Below are 26206 nucleotides of genomic sequence, written 5' to 3' on the forward strand. Positions count from 1 at the left end.
GGGATCTTAGGAAAACATTCTGTAGCGTTGTGTTTTTTTACTACTAGTTATTCATTCAAAGAGTAGAGTACTTGAGATCTTCAGAAAGTTCCAAATTAAAACTGGTCTCCCCCAGAAACCAACCATGTGAAAGGCTGGTCTAGCTGATGTGTTTATCATTCAACATAAGCTTAGTTTGCAGGTTATGTTCCTCTATAAATAGGCAATTTAATATGCATTTCCCAAAACCTATTTAATGACATCCTAATTTCCAAATAGAGAGAGGTTACAGTATGATTCATGACAAATAGAAAATTGTTTCCATACGATTAGGTTTCTTGCTTATCCTGTGCAAAATTAATTTCCCTACTCAAGAATAAAAGCTTTTACAATTAATGCAAGCCATATGCCATCCCTCCCTCTTGGAAATAAAGTGATCTCGGAGCACTGGGCTGATTTCATGAGCCTGCATTTTTCAACTGACACCCGATTCTACTCACCAGCAACAGTGAAGTCATCTACAAATTTGCTTAATAGCATAGTAGAAGGGTCAAAAGAAAAAGGTCTCGGACAGTGGCAGCCAGCTGCAAAATAGCTGCAGACCCCAGGGCAATATCTAAAACGGGAGCCTGTCCCTTAGTAGGAATAAAATAAACAAAAGATGACACGGTAGAAGGCTGTACCTCACTTGCAGGGGGTTGAATAGCATCACAAGCCGAGAGAGTGAATCCCAAGCAGTTTAGAAGCTCTGCGACATCATAAGAGCTGGTTAAAGCATGGATGGGAAACATTTAAGGCCTTTGTTTTATAGAACAGCTACTATGTCGTGCTGTTATTCACAATGTGCAATGTACCCGGAATCACACATTAGGATTAAATGCAACATCTCACGTGGTGTTTCCCAAAGTCTTCCCCACCCGTGGTCATGACTTGCTCGCAACCTCTGTCAAAACCACTCCAAAACCGCCTGCTGCATGTGCACAACTAGGGTTCACACATGGCTCTTGATTTGCTCTGCTCTTCCCCCACATCACAGGAGGAAGCACCTCATCTCTGTTCTTTTAAAGGAATCTATGGCAGGATAAAGGGATTTTATGGCAAAAACACTCCTCTTTTTACAGGCAACTAGGAGAGGAGCTGTATATAATGGAGGACGTGTGTCAGGAAACTAAGCATTACAGGAAAAAGAAATCCAGTGCTATGAGTCACATTATTCCTAAATGTCTGGCACAAGTGAATTGTGTTAGCCTCAACAATAAGTGGTTTATTTTCATAATATACTGCTAGTCTGCCTATTTTGTTCATAGCACAAAACCTTTGTGCCCTAAATATATTCTACATAAACTTTGTTTCTTAAATTATAAAATAAAACAAACTTGGCTTTTCATTTATAAACCAATAAATGTCTACAAAAATGATTCTCTTTCTTGGAGCACTGCTGCATAATGTGTGTAACCTGCCCCTCCAGGACTGGATTCATTTTAACATTTTCTGATAAGATCAGTCTTGGGGATGAGTTGTTAGACCTGCATCTGTGTCCTGCCTTGTTTCAAAGGATATCCTATCCACTGCCCTGTTCGAGCATTGGGGTATGCCTAAGTAATCAATATTCCTTTCAGATTATAGCCTCCGCCTATCCCCTTGCTTATTTCAACTGTTGTTGTTTTCTAGGATTAAGTCTAAAAGTTGAGTATTGACCATGGCTGTCTGAGTTGCCAGAGACTTGAGCACATAATCTAGGCTGAAACTTCAGTGCAGTACTAAAGGAGCGATGCACTGTCAGAGGTGCAGTCTTTCAGATGAGGCGTTAAACTGAAACCCCACCTACCCTTTTAGGTGGATGTAAAAGATCCCACGGCACTATTTTGAAGAAGAGCAGGGGAGTTCTCCCCGGTGTCCCTGGGGCCAACATTTATCCCTCAACCAACATCACAAACAGATTATCTGGTCATTATCACATTGCTGTTTGTGGGAGCTTGCTGTGCGCAAATTGGCTGTTGCATTTCCTACATTACAACAGTGACTACACTTCAAAAAAGTACTTCATTGGTTGTGAAAAGCGCTGTATAAATGTAAGATCTTTATTAACTTTACCAAAATCTTTACCATTTGATTCGAGGGTACAGTCCACATCAGCCAGTAACTGCAGCAGCTTTCCAAGTTCATACTGAGTCGGACACTGTTGCATCATCAGCTTCAGAAGCAAGCCAGCTTGTGCCTCCATCCACTGCACTGGGATTTTGGCGTCTGCTGAATCTGCAGCCTTCAACTGTGGTAAGCAAAATAAAAGATTTGCTAAGAATCATACAGTTACACAGACCAAGCATGTTTAAGATCCGCAGAATCATTTGCCAAGACTGCCTAAAGGCGAGACCTTTGGAACGCACCAATTTCCCCATTAAGCCACGGTCTGCTAATGGGCACGGAGCAAAAAAAAGAACGTTGTACAGGTGGGGCAGCAGCTCGGGGAATATGGGAATGGATGAATGTTTTGCAGCTTTGCTCCATTATTTATGGATATCAGGGAGTTTTCATATGGATCTTCCCCTCAGGAGATGTAATGGGATGGGACGGAATTCACCACAGGCCTTATGTTTTGCAATAGAGTGCATTTCTTTCCTGAGGAGACCATGAATCTCAGTAAAGTCGGGAGATCCCAACTATTTTTCACAGAAATCTCTGACAATAGAACAAAGTTATGAAATACACTAGCTTCACTCCCTCCCAAAATTTGTAGTGCTGCAGGGACTCTAATAAAAATGAATTCCGTGCAAAACACACATCCCTGCTGATGGAGTGCACTGTCTGTGGAAGGAGTGGACTTGATTGATTGAACTTGGCCTCATCTCTTTTCATTTTCATGTTTTTTTTAAAAAAAAGAGCAGAGTCATGATAATTAAGCCAGTGTGGATTGAGACTTTAACCACTTTCACATTTAGTTTGGAGTCCAAGATTGCAACCTCCATGGTATGAAGATGTGAAACCTATGGTTTTTGTTGCTGGGATAAGGAGGACGGTTTTAGCAATGTAAACACTGGTGCAATCTGAACTGAACAAGCACCAAATGCAGAAATGTCTTCTGCAAACCAAGGGAGCCTAGCAGAATAGGTCATGCAGCACTGACTACCCATATTAAGGGCCCTGGCTGGTACTACACAGGATTACATAGAATATACGGCACAGAAACAGGTCATTCGGCTCAACTAGTCCATGCCGGCATTTATGCTCCACTCGAGCCGCCTCTCATTTTTCCTTATCTAACCATCAGCATAACCCGCTATTCCCTTCTCCCTCATTATGCTTATCTAGCCTGCCCTTAAATGCATCTATACGATTCGCCTCAACCACTCCCTGTGGTAGCGAGTTCCACATTCTCACCACTCTCTGGTTAAAGAAGTTTCTTCTGAATTCCCCATTTGATTTCTTGGTGACCATCTTATATATTGATAGATGGATATTGATAGATACACTACAGCTCGAGCGTGTGGGTGTACCAGTTTTAAATGCACTTGAACAATTTTCCCCAAGTTAAAACTTTTCAAATTTGATGCCGTATATGAAAACCTGCCACGAAGTTGAAGCTAGAGGCTCACCCAGCACTTATGCTTGCAATCAGCAAGCTCTGTCCCTCGTTGCAGAAATCCTGCCACAGCACTTTTATCTGGTATGAGCTACAACAATAGGGACATCTGCCTTCAGTCTGCGGTTTAGTTTTTTTTTTTTTTTTTAAATTGTTTTTAACTGCAGACTACAGGCATCCCTGAAGCCATCTAGCTGTACTAAAGCAAATTGTTTACACAGGGAATCATCAAACTGTATATACACTAGGAAAAAAATTAAGTTTGCAATTAAATGGGTCAGTTAATATCGAGCACAGTATCTGCAATGGTAATTAAGAAATAGGAGCAGGAGTCAGCCATTTGGCCCTTCGAGCCTGCTCCGCCATTCAATAAAATCATGGCTGATCTTCTAACTCATCTCCACTTTCCTGCACTATCCCCATATCCCTCGATTCCCTTAAAATTCAAAAATCTATCAATCTCCGTCTTGAATATACTCAACCATTGAGCCTCCACAGCCCTCTGGGGTAGAGAATTCCAAAGAGCAATTAAGGCAAAATTACTTTATGCTGCTGCATCTAGTCTAGATATTAAGATCTTGACTCATTCTTCCCCTTGCAATTTAACCTGACCATTTCACTCCCTTGTTGCCCTATTGATGCTAAATCAGTTAATCCTAGAAATTGGAGTTTGCGGCATTTAAGTTTAGGAATGCTCAATGCATTTCTTAGCTACTTTAACAGGTGTTAACCCACTTAAACTGAACAGGTTAACATTTCCATTAGACCAGCAGATAGAAGATCATACAAATACATTTGTAAATTAATATCAGACAGTAATCTCTACACTCAACTTTTATTCTTACAATTTCTGATTAGGGAACAACGGGCCATTCCTGACTGAGGGTTCAACCACTTTTCAGCCTAATTTTCTTTAAAATAAACGGAACATTTCCATTTTATTTTTTGTTTCGCTTTAGTAATCGCAGAAACTCCAACTTTCTGTCTCTTTCACTGGGGTTCAGTCAGCCAGTCTCCCTCAACAATCACAAAAAGGTCCACTTGTTTACCGCAGAATGTTAATTTTTCCTCTCGTTGGCAATTCCTACAACTGCAACTTTAACAGTCTGGTTAAAGCCGCCCTCTGTACTTCCTTCCCCAACCCAGGGACACGAAGGTTAAAATTAGAACCGTGGAAATAAACACGAGGAAATGGGACATTTCTGATATAAGAGGGGATTATTTTGTAGAAATGTTTAAAAATTTGATTCACTTTCTGCAGTAGTGGGTAAATTGCCATATAGAACAGAAAGTCTCCGATTCGATGAGCTGAGTTAGCAGGTCTGGGTCTGAGCAATTGGCAGGATGGTTACAACTGGCCTCTGTCTAGGAGAACAGAAAAAAATAATCAGGGTCTCCAGCTCCAATTGCTATCCAATGAAAGTGCTTGCACGATGGCATCAGGTGAAGACAGGAGTGGGTTCAGTTGTGGTGCATGCCAATGCCCACTGTCTACCGTCTAGGCTCCCGCACAAAGAATGGTCATTTGGGTGTGGCTATCACAGAGCAGCATTTTAAAATGGTCCAAACAGAAGGTAAAAAAAAACCCCACACAACTATCGCACATAAGCAATAGAAATGTGCATGTTGGTTATGGGGGGGGGGGGGGGGGTGCGGTGGAAGAGATCGGGACATCTGCTGCACATGGAAACCGCTCCCCACCCAAAATCAGTGAATAGATCTCTTGGGTCAACAACCTAGGCTGAGTAAAAACAGTGAACATAAAAACAGGATCAGAGGCTAGGAATACTAAGCATTCAACACCATGAAGATTGTGCACGCAAATGGTATAATTGTTATTACAGCAGACTGCATTTCACGGCCCTTAATGGCTGGTACTTGGGTTAATTACACTGTTTTTCCAAACTTTCATTACTTCTGACACCTAATTCATTGCTGGTACAAAGAGATAATAGACATCAGCTACTCTGACTATTTTCTTTTTAAAGTAAACCATTTCTGTGCTGTCTATGCAACAGTTAAAATGAGGCAGTTAAATCTAGGAAAAGCAATCAGCATTTCTCTGCTAATGGCGCAACTACTTTTATTACCCTTTTACTAAAAGGGCAATGTGCGCTCACCCATCAGGTTTCTTTTAAAAAGAGGCAGAACAAAGGAACACTTTACCACAGAGATACATCTCCTGACAATTCCATTTTTTATCTAATGCAGACTAATAATTGCCAACATGATTCTCTTTCATGTTACCTCACACAGGTTCCAGATTGGAAGAGAGTCACGATATTAACACGAGGGCGAGCTTTGAGATGGGCTATTAGGCAACAATAGGAGACAGGGATCATGTACATCTCATTTCCACTTTGATCCTGGTAGCCAAGCAAGTGAGGGCTTTTGGTATTTGAAAATAAATAAAATTACTTTGGAAAATATCTTGATGAGCAACCCATTTGGAAAGGAAGTCAATCTCCTGCCTATTCACATGCTCTGCGTAGATTAGCCTATATCACAAGCGTTTTTAGATATAAAGTAAAAGTAGTACACCGTGGGAGGTACTGACTGTGCAAACAGAAGATGGACAATGAAATCAGTGCAATCTTGTTATTCGTCACATTGTCTGCTTAGTCCCAGTGGATGCACCATTATATAGCCAGAAGAACTCAAACCCAGATATAATGCAAGCCCCTCAAGGTCTACTTTACTGGCCTCAAGAATTTGATACCAGAATTCAGGTCATAACTAAAAATGGCACCTCATATAATAGTCTTCCAGTGTTTTTTAACATTAAAATCCATCACCTTTAGACTGTAATTCAACCTTTCCATTTGACTAAAATATTTATATACTTTAAAAAAAAGATATTTATTTGCAAGCTCAATTCACAACTTGGGAATAAAAAAACAAAAATACTATATTAAATGCAGAATCAACACAGCAAATAACAGAAAACTGAGAATCTCTCTTCCAGCCTCTGCAACTTCCCCTCAAATAAAAGTTACTCCCACAAGTGCGACCCCTGACCATGCCCTAAAACATTAGAATTGTCACTGTATAAGATGCGATGGTAAAGGATGGGAAGATACAAAAACCACCACCGCATGCCCAGTGTCAACATCTCTATTGCACTGAATGAAATGGAACTCCAGGATATATTTGTGAATGGTTATATAAAATCTATTAAATCTTGGCTCATGACGGACTGAAGGTCACTGCTGTGAAGTTACAGTGAAGTCCATTTATCTAAGAATCTAGTTTGTCTCTTCCTCCCTCCCCTACCCCGCAAGGATTTTTTTTTTAAAACTTCAATCCAATAAGAAGTTAGTAGAACTAGAAAATTTCATTCACTTTGCTGCCAATTTCCACCCTTCCCTCACCTTCACATGGTCCATCTCCGACTCTTCTCTTCCCTTCCTTGACTTCTTTGTCTCCATTTCTGGCGATAGGCTATCGACAAACATTCACTACAAGCCCACTGACTCCCACAGCTACCTGGACTACACTTCCTCCCACCCCGCTTCCTGCGAGGACTCTATTCCATTCTCCCAGTTTCTCCATCTCCGCTGCATCTGTTCTGACGATGCCACCTTCCATACCAGTGCTTCCGATATGTTTTCCTTTTTCCTCAACCAAGGATTCCCCTCTCCCATGGTTAGCATGGCCCTTGACCGTGTCCGTTCCATTTCCCGCACTTCTGCTCTCACCCCTTCTCCCTCCCAAACCACGAAAAGGTTCCCCTTGTCCAAACCTTTCACCCTACCAGCCTCCACATTCAACGGATCATCTTCCGCCATTTCCGCCACCTCCAACGTGATCCCACCACTAAACGCATCTTCCCCTCCCCTTTCAGCATTCCAAAGGGACCGTTCCCGCCGCAACACCCTGGTCCACTCCTCAATCACCCCCAATAGCCCCTCCTCGCCCCACGGCAACTTCCCGTGTAAGCGCAGGAGATGCAATACCTGCCCTTTTACCTCCTCCCTTCCCACTGTTCAGGGCCCCAAACACCCCTTCCATGTGAAACAGCGATTTACTTGTACTTCTTGTAATTTAGTATACTGTATTCGCTGTTCACGACGCAGCCTCCTCTACAATGGGGAGACCAAATGCAGATTGGGTGACCGCTTTGCGGAACACCTTCGTTCAGTCCGTAAGGGTGACCCCGAGCTTCCGGTCGCTTGTCACTTTAATTCTCTGTTCCACTCCCACCCCTCTGTCCTCGGCCTCTTACACTGTTCCAATGAAGCTCAACGTAAGCTTGAGGAACAGCACCTTATCTTTCGATTTAGGCACATTACAGCCTTCTGGACTCAACATTGAGTTCAACAATTTCAGACCAGAACCCCCCCGATTTTTTTCAGGCAGCAGCTGATGATGATTCTGCCATCCCCATTTGTAACATTTAATCTCTCCTGCCTTCAATCCCAGCACAGACCGTCCCTTTAGTTGCTTCCTCCCCTCCCCGCCGCCCCCCTTTCCCTGCCTCTGCACCTGCTTAAAACCTGTTACTTCTCTAACTTTTTCCAGTTCTGACAAAGGGTCACAGACCTGAAACGTTAACTCGGTTTCTCTGTTTCCACAGATGCTGCCTGGCCTGCTGAGTGTTTCCAGCATTTTCTGCTGTTATTTAAGAAGTTAGTAATACAAGGTGACTTTAAATGTTCACACCCTTATTATCCCACATTTTTTTCAATAAAATGGTGCATCAGTTAATAAATGGCCCATGCCCACAGTGGGCAACTTTTTCATTAAAAAAATTCTTGGGATGTGGATACTGGTAGTAAGGCTTTTTCCTTGAACCTCAAGTCTTTCTGCTGATGGTGTTTAGTAGAGAATTCCAAAATGTTGACCAGTGACCATGCAGGAAGTAGGGTATGCGCCCAAGTCAGGGTGGTGCGAGACTTGGAAGGAAACTCACAGCTGATGGCGCTTCCATGAATTTGCTGCTCTTGCCCCTCAGTGGCAGAAGTCACAAAACTCAGAGATGCTGTCAAAGTAAGCCTGGCAAAGTTGCTTCAGTGCATCCTGCAGATAGTACATACTAGTACACAGTGCGCCAGTAGTGGAGGAGGTGGCTCTAGAGTCCAGTGGCAAGAGCGCCGATCAAGCGGGAGAATGCACCCTGGATGTTGCCAAGCGTCTTGAGGGGTTGTTGCAGCTGCACCCATCTAGGTGAGTGGTGAGTATTCCACCATATTCCCGACTTAAGCCATATAAATGAAGTGGCTTTGGAGGAGCCAGAAGTTGAGCAACTTGTCAGAGTACCCAGTCTCTGCTGTTGTAGCTAGTGTTGATTTGGCTGTGCACAAGTTCCTGGTCAATGGCGACCCCCAGGTTGCCGATGGTGGGGGGCTCAATGATGGTTTTGCAGATGGAAGTTGGGAGAGGTGGTTGGGTCATTACGAGTTGGCAATAGGCTTTACCTTGCTCCCAAGTCCACTCGTGAGGTCGCTCTTGGAAGGTTTGCGTGCAGTATCAGAAATTTGTGGTGGGGAGAGTTCACAGGCAGACATTTCACTAAGCTGCAGGACAGTATACTGCCAATACTTTGTGCATTTTAAACGGCAACTACCCATTAAATAACCTGAAGCTCTGAAATGAGAATGCAGTGTTGACAAGGATATTGCTCTTGTAACAGGGCTTCACTGGATATAGTAATTAAAGCTAGCTCCTCCAGCCATCTCTACGCTGTTCTGTCACATACACTGTTTACAAAAGTTTATCCTGGAAAACAGCCAGAAATGAGGACCGCGTCATCACAGATGGCATTCAGCTGGGGATGTTATGATCAGCACAAAGGAGGATCTAGAGCTCAGCCAGGCCAAACATCTGGTCAGATTTTTAAAATGTTTAGGAATATTTTTCTGAAGCCCCACCCACCCCACCCCGTTTAAAAAAAAAAAAAAAATGCCACAACTGATCTTAAAGGGAACTCCATCTTATTTCATTACCCAGCTTCAGAATCCATTACCAAGTATTCTGACCCATGCCACTGGGAAGTGGAAGCATCCAGCTTGTAGCACGGTGTATTGTTCACTGGAGTTCACTGGGTTACTGATAGCCTACTTGCCAACATATTCCAAGTGAGAGGTCACTGTATAAACAATTTGCTCTGTATCAAACTTGCCAGAGAATTCTTGGTTGGCAAATTAAGTTTTCATGAGCTAAATAAAGCATGCCGAATTTAACTGTACAAATGCCTTTTCTCTTGCATGACTCAAGGCCTTTTTTTTTGGCAAAAACACTTTCAAAAATCCTACACACATCTTGTAGGACACAGTAAAAACTTCATAGTTGTGTGGGTGCAACAGAAGAAGAATCTACTTCAAACCAATTGTCAACCACTGGACTGCATGCAATTATACCATGGGAATTCTTCATATGGGCTTGTGTTCCCTGGGAAACACACAATGCCACCTAGGACGTTGAAATTTGGGAATCATTTTGCCCGTCTGGGCTGTACTGTAACCCCGACAGGAACGTCAGGCGCAGTGTTCCAGCTCACTGTGTCGATTTGTTCACCTTTCTTTCTTTCAAAAATATACATGCTGGCAACAACCATCACCTGGGATTCCTTCACAGCTTTCGTAATTAATGTTTTCCATCAGGCAACGTAAATATCTAACGTTAAATGTTCTAAAGAAAGAAAATGACAAATGCATCCATGTTAATGGAATTTTTGCTGAAAAGCAAATTTTAAAAAGTTGACGGTTTCCCCCCCAAAAGGGACAGAGTTCCTTTAAAAAGACATTTCCCAGCTGTAATGGTTACTGTACTGCATCCGTCAGTTCAAGCCCGTCAGTTTTATTGCCAGATCAGTCCCAAAAGTGGGCTTCAGAGGAAAGAAATAGGAAAGTTAATTCTCTTATGGATAGCCTAGGAGGCTCTAAGACACGGATATGACATTTAGAGGCAAAGGGCTGGATTTTCATTGAGGCGGTGGGTAGGAGGCAGGGCTACAGCCTTTGGGGTTGTAGTCCCGCCATCGAGTTCTAGCCAACCCATGCGATTTAGACTTGATTGACTTTGTTGAGCCTGCCCAGCGGGCTCAGCAGGCCAATTAAGGGCCACCCGGCAACAGGTGACGTCACAGATTGAAATGTCATCTGTCAAGACCTTTTGACAAATGAAATATCAGTGCTCGACAGCTGTTTGAAGCTGTCAAACACTGAATCTGTACTCCAGGTTAATTCCTTCCTCTCAGGATGATTTAGAGATCTCCCCGGAACAGAAAGCAGACGCTGCAGATTTTGACAGCTGGCGGCCATTCTGCTTTCTGTGCTGGTGAGATGAGGGACTCCCGAGACCTGAAAGAAGGAAGGCTGTAAAGGTAAGTAAAAGGTTAGCAGAACTTCTTTAAACACTTTACACAGACCAAACACACTTACCTCTGCACTCATGCACCCATCACTCACCTGAACACCGGACATCTCGACCCCTCCAAGCCCTTCATCCCGATGGCCCGCCTCGCTAACTTGGCATGGTTTGGAGCCGTCGGGAATCCCACATTTCAACAATGAAAATGGGGATTAGGCTAAAAACTGCTTGTTAACTACCCGTTAACAGGCAGTTAATTGGCACTAATCCCCCTCCCACCTTGGGTAGGCGGGTCCCAGTGCGGGGTGGGTACCCGCCTCCTTTGAAACTGGCATGGAGGTGGGTTGGGGGTGGGATGGGGTTGGGACCCCCGATTTTGAGATTTTAAACCTCCACACGCCTCCAATCCCGACTCCACGGCCCAATGAAAATGCAGCCCAAAGTGTTCATAATGAACAATTGTTTTTTGTCATGTAATTCACTACTTCTATACACTGTATACTATAAAGACTTGGTGGCATTTGGCTCCTATGTTCATCTGTTAAAATTAATAGATTAAATGACACTGCACTGGTGTATGAATACAATGTAAAACTCAATGTTAGAATATAGCCTTGTGCCCACAATTCCCCTTGCATTTTTTTCCATTAAAATGGATCAGGATTTGTCTTACTAAGCTGCAGCTTCTGCATCTGTTTTGAGCTGCAGGTCAGAATTATGATTGAAACCAGGCACAAGGTGCACTTATCCCAGAATTTCCTCCATCCCATACTCTGCAAATTACAAGAACTTTCCTTTCCATTTTTAGAGGACTGCAAGTCAAAAGGGCAAAAAAAACAGGAGAGGGGGAGATTTAGGCTCATTCCATGACAATTACAGCACCACTGAATTTAGTACAATGCAAGTTATTGGAAAAGTTATAAATTGCCAGACTGGCTCCATTATTTCAGTAATTACAATCCCCAGGAAAATTGACTTTTGGCTCCAACTTAATACGACCGTTAAACATCATTACAGTTTTAAATAAATGCACGTTAGGAAGGTTGTAGATACAAGGATGCTCACATACTGAGGGGGCCCAATCTGTAAGCAGCAAGTTTTCAGAAGTGGAAAGTAACATGTGTGTGACTCAGACCTTGCAGTTTGGGACTTGGGACCTATGCACTAACCTGAAACGTCATTTAAAAAAAATTTGTTCATGGGATCTGGGCGTCGTCTCCAACCTTGAGGGGGTGCTACTACTCCCTCAGCTCAACCACTGCATCTCGCGACTGAAGATTGGAACTGCAAAAACTAAGGTGAGCAATTGTAAAGATGGCTTGAATGTAGGATTCCAGTAAGAAAGCAATGCTAAAATTTGCTTTGCATAAGGAAAGCTGCCTGCACCGCCAATCTTGGTCAGGCTTATCTTGGCAGATGCAAGCACTTCAACTCGGGACACGAGTATGTGTTGGGTCGCCCAGTCAATCCCTGGTGCAAATCACCACGGTAGAAGGGTAACTGTTCGTTCTGTGGCGTGCCGTCTCATTCACATCATGTACAGCAAGCTTCAGTTCACAAGTTTGTTTATGGAAACTGCCTTTTTTTTTTTGCTGTGGGCATGAGCTAAATGCTAGGAGACAGCCTGAATTGCCAACGCTTGCTGCACACATTTTTAACTTGCAACATTAATTCCACAATTTTCCATTAATGAAAACTTGCTGTGTTTTTTTGAGACTTCAGTTGTGCACCACCTAGGAAATCACACATTTTGGTAATATAGCTTACTCAATTGCAGTACAATTTTATGTCAAAGGCAACCAATGTCAACAAATGGGTCACAAGACTCCACAAAGAAACCACGTGTGTCCAATAAATTCAGGTTCCAGTTTCCCGATACATGGCTATTTGCAACTTGATCTTAACTACAGTGTGCATCTGTTTTCTATTGTAGACCCGCCTCAAGTTTCAAGTCTACGCTGCAAGTGTATCGTTACACAAGTACTAGCTGTTGGTGCAGAGTGGCGGTGGAAGGGGGGGGGAAAGAAGAGGAAAAAAAACATTATTGAAGATTTTGAAATCAGGGAGAAAATTAATAAAGTGGATGTGAAGAAGTTTTTTGTACTGAATATGGTGAAGGGAATCAGCGACAAACTTAAGGGAATGGAGATCAACTTAAATAGATACTCAATGATAAATGGCCTTATCCTGAAATATTTTTACTTGTACAAATGCATTTTGCATTATTCTACTTACCTAAAAAATAAATTAACTCATGGCTGGCCTTGTATCTACTGATATAGAATTGGTTACATTTTGTGAGGCTCTGCCCTGGTGTAGAACCTCGACTGAGGAAGGAGCTCCAAGGTCACCACGTCCGATTTGCACCGCTCCCAATCTTCCAGCCACTAAAGTCAAGCACAGAACACCAGAGTGTGTCGCGAAATGGTCGCGCTGACCTTGTGCGCAATTCTCCAATGCGCATTCCCAGAGGGGAGTCTCACAATAGTGACTCTCATGTATTAGGACCAGGGCATGTCAGTATGAGGGCAGGATATAGCAAATCAGGAAATAGTAGCACAAAGGATAATTTATACAACCCAAGGCTGCCAGTACAAGAGTCCTGCGGAGATATATTGGCGGTAAATGAGTTAAATTTAAAATCATAGAATGTTGCAGCACAGAAGACCGGCATTTGGCCCATCATGCCTGTGCCGGCTCTTTGAAAGAGCTCTCCAATTAATCCCACTCCACCGCTCTTTCCCCACAGCCTTGTAAATTTTCTCCCCTTGAGTCATGACTGAACAAAAAATTATTTGACTATGAAAATGTGCTGATTCATAATATCTTGGTGCCCAAGTTGACCCTCTTAAGCAATTCTGCTGTTCATTCTATTCCATTGGAGTGTTTCCATCACATGTTCAGCTTTCCAGTTGATTTTACATATTTAACCAAAGCATATTTAAGATAATCCACAAGACAAGTACTGCATCTGTAAGCTTACATTTGGCAAAAAAAAATTGCCCTTCACATAGTCTAAATCTTGAAAACTAGGAAGGTGCAGTGGCACGTACACAGATCCACCTTTAATAAAATAATCCTCACTCAAGCAATTTTATACATGTACAGCATCAACTAGTTAGTGATGCATAAACCACTTCTCCAAAGCACCATATTTGATCAGGTCTCAGTAGCTGAACTTTATCTACACTCACACTCGCGTTGTGTCAATCGTTGCTCCCTAAAATGCACGAGCCATGATCCCAGCAGTTACCCCAGGATATTGCTCACTGGTGTCCTCCAGCCTAGAGAGTGCTGGTTGCAACCCATGATGGGTGCATTTTGGGCACCCCGCTGATCCATGCTGCTGGAAACTCTGGCCTGGACTAAACCCCTTGGTGTGGTCCACTTCAGACCTTCCAAGAAGTTGGCACGCCTCACCTCACCTCACTAGGCGTACCGACCTCTAGTATTATGCCGAGCCCGTCGAGGGCTGGGGAAGTCAGGACTCCCAGCGTGCGGAACACTGCCCTTATGTGGAAGTGGCCTTGTAAAGAGTGGGAAGCGGCTTCGCCCTCTACAAAGCAGGTGGGAATTCCCAATTATGGTCAGGATCCAGCGTTTCTGGGTTTTTGCCTTTTTCCGAGTCATTCCACCAGATTAATGGTAGGATTCCGTCAAAACAGCCGAGGGAATTCGGACCCGATAGTTTCTGTAAAGCTGGGCTGTGCATTCTGTAGTTTACAGGAGCACAAAATTCCCAAGTTTGCCCGAGTGTTTATAAATTGAACGGCATTAGTTACTCTTTATAAACTGAAGGGATCATACCAGGAGACAGTAAAAACATTGGGAGGATGTGTGATGGCTGCGGCTTTGCTCCCAACATTTCCACTTATGCAGAAGCAGGAGATTTAGTCATAACAACAGGGATAAATATAGCTGTGCACATTCTTATCGTGATTCTACCTGCTTCTGCCTGCGTTCTGATTTAATATTCTATGTGCAAGTCAGCATTGTTGCATAGTGTCCGATTTATTAGATCATGTGCTCTGTACTGTTCCAGCACGATGCAGATTAACTTGTTCAGAAAGATGATAAATCAGAGACTCACAGACAGTAGGCATTTCTGGAATTCCTGAAGTTTCAACTTTGATTCTTGGTAATTTTTGTGTTCTGTGCACAGTTCGTACATCTCCAACATGTAGACCCAGGGACAGTCCTTCCAAAAAAAAAATCAAGATAAAATGATGAGGGGGAAGAGCAGCTCATTTATTACTGTCAGTGATTCATAGCAGTGGGTGCTGGGTTCAGCTACAATTACAGAATCTTATTTTTGCACAATGGTGATGCACTCCTTCAATATTAGCACTGTAGTTTTTCTGGAGTGACTGTTCTATAATGTAGGAGATAGTCTGCAGAGTCGTAGGGCTGGATTTTCATTGGGCCGTGGAGTCGGGATTGGAGGCGTGTCAGGGGTCCCGACCCCATCCCGCCGCCAAGCCAGTTTCAAAGGAGGCGGGTACCCGCCCCGCACTGGGACCTGCCTCCCCGAGGCGGGAAGGGGATTAGTGCCAATTAACTGCCTGTTAACAGGTAGTTAACAGGCAGTTTTTAGCCTAATCCCTATTTTCATTGTTGAAATGTGGGATTCCCAATGGCTCCAAGCCACGCCAAGTTAGCGAGGCGGGATGAAGGGGTCGAGATGTCTGGTGTTCAGGTGAGTGATGGGTGCATGAGTGCAGAGGTAAGTGTGTTTGGTCTGTGTAAAGTGTTTAAAGTTCTACTAACCTTTACTTACCTTCCTTCAGGTCTCGGGAGTCCCTCATCTCACCGGCACAGAAAACAGAACGGCCGCCAGCTGTCAAAATCTGCAGCCTCTGCTTTCTGTTCCGGGGAGATCTCGAAATCATCGAGAGGAAGGAATTAACCTGGAGTACAGATTGTCAGTGTTTGACAGCTTCAAACAGCTGTCAAACACTGATATTTCATCTGTCAAATGGTCTTGACAGATGAAATTTCAATCTGTGACATCACCTGTTGCCGGGTGGCCCTTAATTGGCCTGCTGAGCCCACTGGTCGGGCTCAACATCAATCAAATCTAAATTGCGTGGGTTGGCTAGAACTCGATGGAGGCAGGACTACAATCCCGAAAGTTGTAGTCACGCCTCCTACCCGACGACTCAATGAAAATCCAGCCCGTACAGTCAGAAGATGACGACAGTCGGCACCAAGATATATTAATCCTTTATTTTTTTGGTGGTATTAACTGATGGAGGAACGTTGGCCGAGCAACGCTCTGCTCTTCTTCAAATACTGCCCTGGGACCTTTAACGTTCACTCGAACTGGCAGACGCAATCCTAGTTTAGTGAGGATGACACCTCCAACAACGCAGTATCGCACTGCAAATGCTAGCCTCAATTCCGAGCCCAGGTTTTGGTGTGGGGTTCGAACCCACAACTTTCTGACCTAGAAGAGAGACCGCTACCAACTGAGCCAAGCCGGCGCAAGGCTTTGGGGGGGGGGGGGGGGGGGTGGTAATTTTAATCTGACCCACCTGGCGGGAAACATGGCATCGTAATTTCATTTTCTTATCTGTAAAGTGCTCCGAGACATCTATCCAAGTGCAAGCAGTTGTAGTAGACAGGGCATCATCAGGATATTGGAACACAGAGGGGCATTACAACAGAGTCCAAAGTCCTGCTCTGGCCCGTTATTCACACTTTCCTGCTGGGATCGCTATATAACAATCAGCATTGGGAACCCTGGCTGATTTTTACCCTCCTTATCTCTGGGATGGTGAAGCCTGTGGCAACCAAACTGCTGCCCAGGGTGAAATTACCTAGCTTTGGTGAGTGACCAGGACTTAAACTTGGGACCTTCTGGCTTCCCGCTGGCTCAAGTAGTGCCTTGACCCACCAGGGAGCCCAGTATTTGCTCGTTGTAATGATTTCTTCATCTGTACCAACTTGTTCTATACACGGGCTAAAAATTCCAAAAGCCTGGTCGATGTGTGGGCCGGGAGCCTGGGACTGGATTTGGGCCCTCGGCAGTTGGAGAAGCCTAGGCCCCGGGGCTGGGGTATTTTGCAGTGTTTTTTAACCTAAACATTTGTAGCTTTTAATACCTTCAAAGATGAAAGTTAAAGTACTTATAAAACATTTTTGGTAAATCTTTTTCAAAAAAAAGATACTAACCTCGATGACGATATTTTTAGCTTGAGGCAATGGCTGCCAGATCCCTGAGCTGAGAACGGTTAGTCCCGCCCACACACACACACCGATTGGTCAACCATCAGGTGACTGAACTGTAGGATTGGTCAATCATCACTGCACAGGATTGGTTGACCTTGACGTCACTCAATGCTAATGAGTGGATAATGAGTGGAATTTTGAAGGTTTTTTGTATAATGTGCGAACAAGTTTTGTGTGACGAAAAAGTAAATACGCCTACAAGAGTCCCCTAATGATGAGCTTTCTTTTGATATAACATATGTGTAGGTACACTCTATAACTTTTGATTGTATAGCCGGACAGACAGAGAGACACACTCTTATATATTAGAAAGAAGATAGCATACACTACCTTCTGAAAAAGCTGAAATCCTCTAACAAGTTGTTTACTTTTTCTTCTTCCCAATAGCACCTTCCACATTAGCGACAGCTCGTGGAGATTCCATTCGTGATACTCTAGCGAATCATTAATATGCTCTGTAGCTTCAGAGATGGTCTCATCATCCGATGACATAATAACCCAAACACATAGACACTGAAGAACATCAGCTTCCTGTGAATGAAAAGGAGAGCAATTACCCACAGCAACACTGGAGTAATCACAGAGGGGGGGAAGATTAAAGCCAGTATATCTGAAGTCCTTGCCTCCATCAGTCTTTCCTTCCTCCTGCTTTTTAGACCCATGCTTGATGTCACCTAATCTCTACTTCCTGACTCACCTCGGTGATGGTCTGCAACTTGGCCTTTCACCTTAATTCCACAACTTAACATATTTCCTGAGGACTGTTAAAAAAAATTTAACGCGCTGATAGAGGGGGAGATTTAAAGCTCATTGAGCCTTTATTTTTTTTTATTTCAAGAGTATTCAATATATTCTTTAAATGAAAAAAATCTTTAGTTTCAAAGATTAGAAAATATAGTAAATAATAAAACCACATCTGCATTTTATCCATTAATTGACTGATCATTCCTGTCCCAATGAAAACTTGGCTTTATAGAATTAGGGTTTATAGACACAAGCACTTTCTTTGTATGATGAATGTTCTGGTTGTCAGTTCAGAGCAATAGTTACCATTTTAACTAGTTTAGTGAATAGATTTGACTTGAGAGCAAGGTCACTGAATTACCTGCATACCATATGTAGTTCAGTTTCTTCACCATAGTGACAATCAATAAATCTACAGTTAAGAAGCATTCCAAGTTTATATTAAAATGTTCCACCTTGAATAAAATATCCCGTCACCCAGGAGGACTTTCAGGTCATTTATACTAGGATGTTGCTATTAAGTTAAATTTAGCTCTCAGGGGCTTAAATCCCAGAATACACATTCTGGGAATGCAAAGTCGACTCAGTCTGAAGCTTCTGCCATGATGGTTTTCTCACATACCACATCAGTTTTGAGGCAATGAGGTTCGTTAACACATTAGTGAGAGGAAAATGGGTGTGATGTTGGAATGACTTCATTTATAAGAGCCCGGGGCAGGACAAAGCTGCCAGGGAAGACCACATCAGGACAGCAGTAGCTAGATTTATTTACAGTGCCTTCCTGGACATGGAGAGCTGGGGGGCAGTGAGAGATGCCCTGAAATGCCAAGAGATGACCATAAAGAAGAATACCCTCAGTCAACTAGTCCTGGGACTCAGTGAAGTAACTACTAACAATAACCAGCCCCAGGACAGTGACAGCGTAACAAAGAATCCGACCCAACACAATCGTCGCTAAGCAAAAGGAAAAATATCTGACATATTGGGCAGAAACAACAAAAACCCAAAGCAAACTCAATTACTACTTGGCCCTAAACAGACAATACAACATAGCTGATTACCTGACCATGGTAAAGGATAACAAACTGAGAAAAACCTTGACAAGGTACAGACTTAGCGAACATAGCCTAGCGATCGAAAAAGGCAGACACAGGCAGACCAGGCTGCCAAGAGAGGACAGGATATGCTCTCACTGCAGCCAGGGAGTAGTGGAGACAGAGATGCACTTCCTCACAGCCTGTGGAAAATATCAGGGCATCAGGGAGAATTTCTACCAAAAATTCTCACAAAAATGCCCTGAATTCAGAAATCTGAATGACAACCAAAAACTCCCATACCTACTGGGGGAGGAGAGAAGCTGTGTAGCACTGGCAGCACACTATGTTACAGCTTGCCATGAACAGAGGGACAACCAGTAAACTAAGAAAAGAGTATATATAAATAATGCGAATGTATATTTATACACTCAGGGATATACCTGTTTATACACTATGAATAGAACTGCGTTTATGTGTTCAACCATGAATGTATTTTGATGCTTTGGCAACATAAGATGTACCTTATCATGCCAATAAAGCGATTTGAATTTGAATTTGATCAAGCTTTTGGTTGGAAGTTAAAGAGTCAACAGTAATGTGGAATGGAAGTCAGACATGGGGTAAAGAAAGAAGAAAGCCTTGCATTTCTATAGTGCCTTCCACAACCACCGGATGTCTCAAAGCGCTTTACAGCCAATGAAGTACTTTTTTGAAGTGTAGTCACTGCTGTAATGTGGGAAACACGGCAGCCAATTTGCACACAGCAAGCTCCCACAAACAGCAATGTGATAATAACCAGATAATCGGTTTTTGTTATGTTGATTGAGGGATAAATATTAGCCAGGACAGCTTCCCTGCTCTTCTTCGAAATAGTGCCATGGGATCTTTTATGTCCACTTGAGAGAGCAGACGGGGCCTCGGTTTAACGTCTCATCCGAAAGACGGCACCTCCGACAGTGCAGCACTCCCTCAGCACTGCACTGGGAGTGTCAGTCTAGCTTTATGTGCTCAAGTCCCTGGAGTGGGACTTGAACCCACAACCTTCTGGCTCAAAGGCGAGTTTAGCACCAGCGAGTGTCAAAGATTTGCCAAGAGAGAATAGCCTGCTAACAGGGATAGTGTGGTGCACTTTGTTACTTTCTATGTTACGAAGAGCTTTAGGAAACAGACTGAAATTCACTGTAAATGACAAACTGTTCATTCTTATATTGTGTGTAAATAATAAACCAGTTTGATGGCCTGAGGGCGCTCCGCTTCTTCCTTGAACAGAGGCCCGACCAGTCCCCATCCACCACCACCCTCCTCTGCCTGGCTGAACTTGTTCTCACATTGAACAACTTCTCCTTTAACTCCACTCATTTCCTCCAAATCAAAGGTGTTGCCATGGGTACCCGCATGGGTCCTAGCTATGCCTGCCTTTTCGTGGGCTATGTGGAACAATCTTTGTTCCAGTCCTACGCGGGTCCCCTCCCTCACCTCTTTTTCCGGTACATTGATGACTGTATCGGTGCCGTTTCCTGCTCTCGCCCCGAACTTGACAATTTCATTCACTTTGCCTCCAATTTCCACCCTTCCCTCACCTTCACATGGTCCATCTCTGACTCTTCCCTTCCCTTCCTCGACTTCTCTGTCTCCATCTCTGGGGATAGGTTATCGACCAATATTCACTACAAGCCCACTGACTCCCACAGCTACCTGGACTACACTTCCTCCCACCCCGCTTCCTGTAAGGACTCTATTCCATTCTCCCAGTTTCTCCATCTCCGCCGTATCTGCTCCGACGATGCCACCTTCCACACCAGTGCTTCAGACATGTCTTCCTTTTTCCGCAACCGAGGATTCCCCTCTACCATGGTTGACACTGCCCTCGACCATGTCAGTTCTATCTCCCGCACTTCTGCCCTCACCCCTGCCCCTCCCTCCCGGAACCACGATAGGGTTCCCCTTGTCCTCACCTTTCAACCCACCAGCCTCCACATTCAACAGATCATCCTCCAGCATTTCCGCTACCTCCAAAGTGATCCCACCACCAAACGTATCTTCCCCTCCCCTCCCAGCATTCCGCAGGGACCGCTCCCTCCGAGACACCCTAGTCCACTCCTCTATCACCCCAAACAGCCCTTCCCCTTCGCCTGGCACCTTCTCGTGCAAGCGGAGGAGATGTAACACCTGCCCCTATACCTCCCCCCTTCCCACTGTCCAGGGCCCCAAACACCCCTTCCAGGTGAAACAGCGATTTACTTGTACTTCTCGCAATCTAGTATACTGTATTCGCTGCTCACAATGTGGTCTCCTCTACATTGGGGAGACCAAACGCAGATTGGGTGACCGCTTTGCGGAACACCTCCGTTCAGTCCGTAAGGGTGACCCCGAGCTTCCGGTCGCCTGTCATTTTAATTCACCGCTCCATTCCCACTCGGACCTCACCGTCCTTGGCCTCTTGTATTGTTCCACGGAAGCTCAACGTAAACTCGAGGAACAGCACCTCATCTTCCGATTAGGCACTCTGCAGCCTTCCGGACTCAATATAGAGTTCAACAATTTCAGATCATAACCTCGGCCCCCATTTCATTTTCTCTTGTAATTGTTCCACTCCTTCCCCCCCCCCTTTCCTTTTGTTTCTCTCTCACACCTGGCAGCTATCTTTTGCCCTGGCAGTACACTTTACACCTAATCTCAGCCTATTACCATCTCGTCTAGCTTCTAATCTCTTTTACTTCTTTTGTTTCTTTTATTCTTTTGTCCGATCGCAGCCCTGCCTTCGATCCAGTTTCTTTTCTTTCCAGTTTTGAAGAAGAGTTCGACCCGAAACGTCAACTCAAATTTCTCTCCATGGATGTTGCCTGACCTGCTGAGTTTTTCCAGCATTTTCTGTTGTTGGTTTATAATTGGCCTCATTTCAATAGTTCATCAGTCTACCTTCTAGAAGGAGAAACACCCTCGAGGGTGGGGCGGGGCAGGCAGATGTGAGATTACAGTATCCCGCTCACATAATAAGGGGTTTCATTGTTACAACACCTGGTTCATGCTATTGTAAGACTATATATTGGGAAGCTAACTCCTGATCATAAGGGATAAGAGGTCTATGTATGGGACCTGCAGAACCCAAGAGAATATCTAGCACACACACAAAATTTGTAACAAATCGTTTAAACTATTTAATCAGGCAGATGACATTGCCCCTTTTTACATTCAAGGCATTCCCTGTGAAGATCTGGTTCATTGCAATTTCCTTCGCTGTGGGAGAATGCAATATTAGAAAAGGTTATGTTGGAATGGGTTATGTTGGAATGATTGACATTTAGGTGCAAGGGCAAAACAGAAGCTAATTGATCAAATTTGGGGGAGCTGTAATGAAAACCTTTGGGTTTAGGAAATTTTTACCGCTACTCATCTGCAGCTAGATGGTTCACTCATGGGGTGGAGATATAAAAGAGAAAGGCACAGCTTGATTTTGCCAAGAGCACTGGGGGAGGAGGCATCCCTCCTAAACAAAGTCCAGAAATATATAACAACAGAAAATGCTGGAAACACTCAGCAGGCCAGGCAGCATCCGTGGAGAGAGAAACAGAGTTCATGTTTCAGGTCTTCTAAATTTTTGTCTTCTAAATGGTCGGTGGGGAGGAAAGAGACGGAAATTATTACAGTTTCTGACATTAATACTCTAGCGCCTCAATTTCAAAATTCTCATCCTTGTTTTCGAATCCCTCCATGGCCTCGCTCCTTCCTATCTCTGTAATCTTCTCCAGCCCCACAACTACCCCCCCCCACCAACCCCGCCGAGATATCTGCACTCCCCTAATTCTGCCCTCGAGGATCCCCGATTATAATCGCTCAACCTTTGGTGGTCATGCCTTCTGTTGCCTGGGCCCTAAGGTCTTGAATTCCCTGCCTAAACTTCTCTTTCCTCCTTTAAGACGCTCCTTAAAACCTACCTCTCTGACTAAGCTTTTGGTCACCTGCCCTAATTTATCCTTGTGGATCGGGGTCAAATTTTTCGTCTCAATATACTCCTGTGCAGCGCCTTGGGACGTTTTACTACGTTAAAGGCGCTATATAAATACACGTTGTTGTAAATATATAAAAAAGGGATATTGTATTTCGCTCATACTGTTATTTCTACATTACAACAGCGACAGCACTTCAAAAAAGTATTTCACAGATTGTAAAGCGCTTTGGGACGCCCCATAGCCCGTGGCCATGAAAGGTACTATAGAAATACAAGTCTTTCCTTCTAATACTGTGTAGAAAAGAAATCAAATAAAAAACAAAACAACTGGACCTTTTGTCAATCACTTCATTAAATAGATTAGACTCAAATCTCCAATCGGATGACATGCAACTGGTTGTAGCATACAGCAGAAATGCTTGGTCTAGCTACTGAAATAGGTGGTGTATTGCAATCCACATCTAGGGCCGGAATTTTGCCGGTGCTCAGGGGCGGGTTTGGAGACGGGACATCTGGTAAAATCGCAAAGATTGACAGCGAGCAGGAAACCCGCCGTCAATCCACCTCCAATCAATCTTCCCAAGTGTCGGGTCCCCGATACCTAGCGGCGGGAAGAGGATTATAGCCACTTAACTGCCTGTTAAAGGTTGTTAACAGGCAGTTAACGGGCTGTTTTGCAATTTTGACAATTCTACTTCGGGTTCCCCGACATCCGGACACCACGCCAGGTAAGTGTGGCGTGTTGTGAGTCTGCTGTAATGTTTCTGCATTGAAGGCAGCTGCAGTAGTGGTGTGAAGGATCCAATGGTGCACTGGTGAGTTTCAGGGGTAAGAAAATGTTGAGAAATTCATTTTTAATGCATTTAGACTTTTCTGTAGGTGAACTGTATGTGTAGGCCCACCTCATTGGGAGAATCTCTCACCAGTGACAGATCGCTTCTGTAACCTCACCTGCAGCTGCCATCTGTTGTCTAGAGTCACTGGAGAGCCTGGGTGCAAGAATTCACCAGTGAACATGATTGTCAGTGTTTGCAGCACCTCAATGCTGTCAAACACTGAGAAATGAGCTGTCAAAGAAAAATTGTGCGTGGTCCCTTTAAAAAAAACTGGCAGATGACACATCACCAAATTAAGTCATCTGACCGGTTCCTCCTTAATTGGCCGACAAGCCCGCAGGGCGGACTTAACAAGGTCAATTGACGTAAAATCACGTCCGTGGGTGGGACTGGAACCTGGAAACCAGCTGACCCCCCTCCAAAGCCACATCAATCGATCGATAAAATCGTGGCCATGGAGTCTGAAAAAACCCTTTCAGATACACCATGTAGGAGGAATTAGAAGGCACATTCAGAAATTATTTCAGTATACAATGCAAGATTTTTGTTGATACATGAACTGAATATTTTGTTATTAATTGTTATTTCTGAAACTGTGTAAAATAAATTAATGAGTGAAAAAGAACCTCCTTTTATTTTGAGTACTAATGATTTGTCCACAAGGTCAAATTAACAACTTTAAAGGACTAATTTTATACAGCCTCAGAGTTCAATGATTCAAATTATTGCTCATTAACAGCTGGGGAAAGAATGCTAGAAAGTGAAACATCTGTCAGTCTGGGTCACACACAGGTTTGCCATGTTTAAATAGCATGGGCCTCTAGCTCCTCTACGTTGCCCTGCTAATCCACTGTAACCCTCAATTCATACAAGTGCTTTCAAGAGAACTCTGGAGAGGAAAGAGATGGTTTTCCATCGCATTATACACACAGAAAAACATGTTCAGTTAAACGGTACTCTACAATGCTGCCAAATAATTCTCCCCTCTGCAGGGTTAAAGCAAAAATGTCTGGCTTTGATTATCAGAATAACAAAATTATGATCACATACAATCCTTAGGATGTGATGAAACCAAAATTTCATACGAGGGAGATCTGATTGAAATGGACTACAGAAAATAACTGCATGGAAATTAATGAGTAATGGAATATTTGCTGGTTTTTTAATTGAGACCTAGATGAAGCTGCGAGGCCCGTGGTGCAGGGAATGATTGAAGGGAAGATGATAGAAATCAGCAAGTACATCATGTTAGTTCATCTCCAATTTCAAAGTTCAAGTCAGTGAGCAAGATGCGGTTTGTTGATATTGTTGTAAATTGGTTCTTTTAAAAAAAAAAAAAAAATGTTTTTATTCATTCCTGGGATCTGGGCGTCACTGGCGAGGCCGGCATTTGTTGCCCCTCCCTAATTGCCCTCGAGAAGGTGGTGGTGAGCCGCCTTCTTGAATACAACAGAGTGGCTCGCTGGGCCATTTCAGAGGGCAGTTAAGAGTCAACCACATTGCTGTTGTTCTGGAGTCACATGTAGGCCAGACCAGGTAAGGGCGGCAGATTTCCTTCCCTAAAGGATATTAGTGAACCAGATGGGTTTTTACGACAATCCGGTAGTTTCATGGTCACCATTACCGAAACTAGCTTTTTAAAATTTTTATTTCAGATTTATTTAAATAACTAATTTATAGTTAATTAAATGGGATTTGAACTCTCACCTCCTGATCATTAGTCCAGCCCTCTGGATTACTAGTCCAGTAACATAACCACTATGCTACCGTACCCTCTTGATCGGCTGGCACCGATACTTTCTTTGAAATGAAAAGCCATGGTTTTGGGAAGAAAAAAAAAAGCGAGAATTCAGATAAACAAACACTTGGCCAAACAAAGCCCAGCAACATTACCAATCAATTCCACATCAGAAAGAATGCAAGTATCGTTCTCCTAAAAAATCAGAAATCAGATTATTAAATTTATACTAGATAGCTCCAATTGCAGGGATAGCACCAGCACAATTTGATGAATGGCCTCCCTTCTGTGCTGTATTTTTTATGATTCTAGGTAAAGAGTTACAATAACATTAACTTCAACCCTAGTCAAGGTGTTTGACTAAACCCCATAGCAATTAGAAACAGGTTTTGAGTACATTCAAATCTGGATATACCTGTAACAGTTTGCCAAGACGTCTACGCCTGCATTAAGGCTATATATTGCCTCAATTGGTTCTACTGAGAACATTATATTCAAATGCTTTGCTATTATCAATGTTACATAGTATTTACTGCACAGAAACAGGCCATTCGCCCAACAGGTCCGTGCCGGTGTTTCTGCTCCACACGAGCCTCCTCCCACCCCTACTTCATCTCACCCTATCAGCATATCCTTCTATTCCTTTCTCCCTCATGTGCTTATCCAGCTTCCCCTTAAATGCATCGATACTATTCGCCTCAACCACTCCCAGTGGCAGCGAGTTCCACATTCTCACCACTCTCTGGGTAAAGAAGTTTCTCCTGAATTCCCGATTAGATTTATTAGTGACTATCTTATATT

The 26206-nt window shown here is 43.6% G+C and overlaps 1 protein-coding gene across 3 annotated transcripts in view; it reads right to left on the bottom strand.

Moving 5' to 3' along the window:
* The window catches only part of spg11 (SPG11 vesicle trafficking associated, spatacsin), a 147659-nt gene that overhangs the window by 36915 nt on the left and 84538 nt on the right, over nt 1–26206 (bottom strand). For all 3 annotated transcript variants that reach the window (XM_085968394.1, XM_085968393.1, XM_085968395.1), the window contains exons 26-28: nt 17432–17632; nt 14961–15068; nt 2086–2248 (exon numbers count right to left, since the gene is read on the bottom strand). In XM_085968394.1, the coding sequence (XP_085824520.1) occupies nt 2086–2248; nt 14961–15068; nt 17432–17632 (472 nt within the window). The remainder of the gene's footprint in view (nt 1–2085; nt 2249–14960; nt 15069–17431; nt 17633–26206) is intronic.

This window comes from Somniosus microcephalus, chromosome 27 (assembly GCF_052327205.1).
Source record: "Somniosus microcephalus isolate GS21.2 chromosome 27, FLI_Smic_1.0, whole genome shotgun sequence".
NCBI lineage: Eukaryota > Metazoa > Chordata > Chondrichthyes > Squaliformes > Somniosidae > Somniosus > Somniosus microcephalus.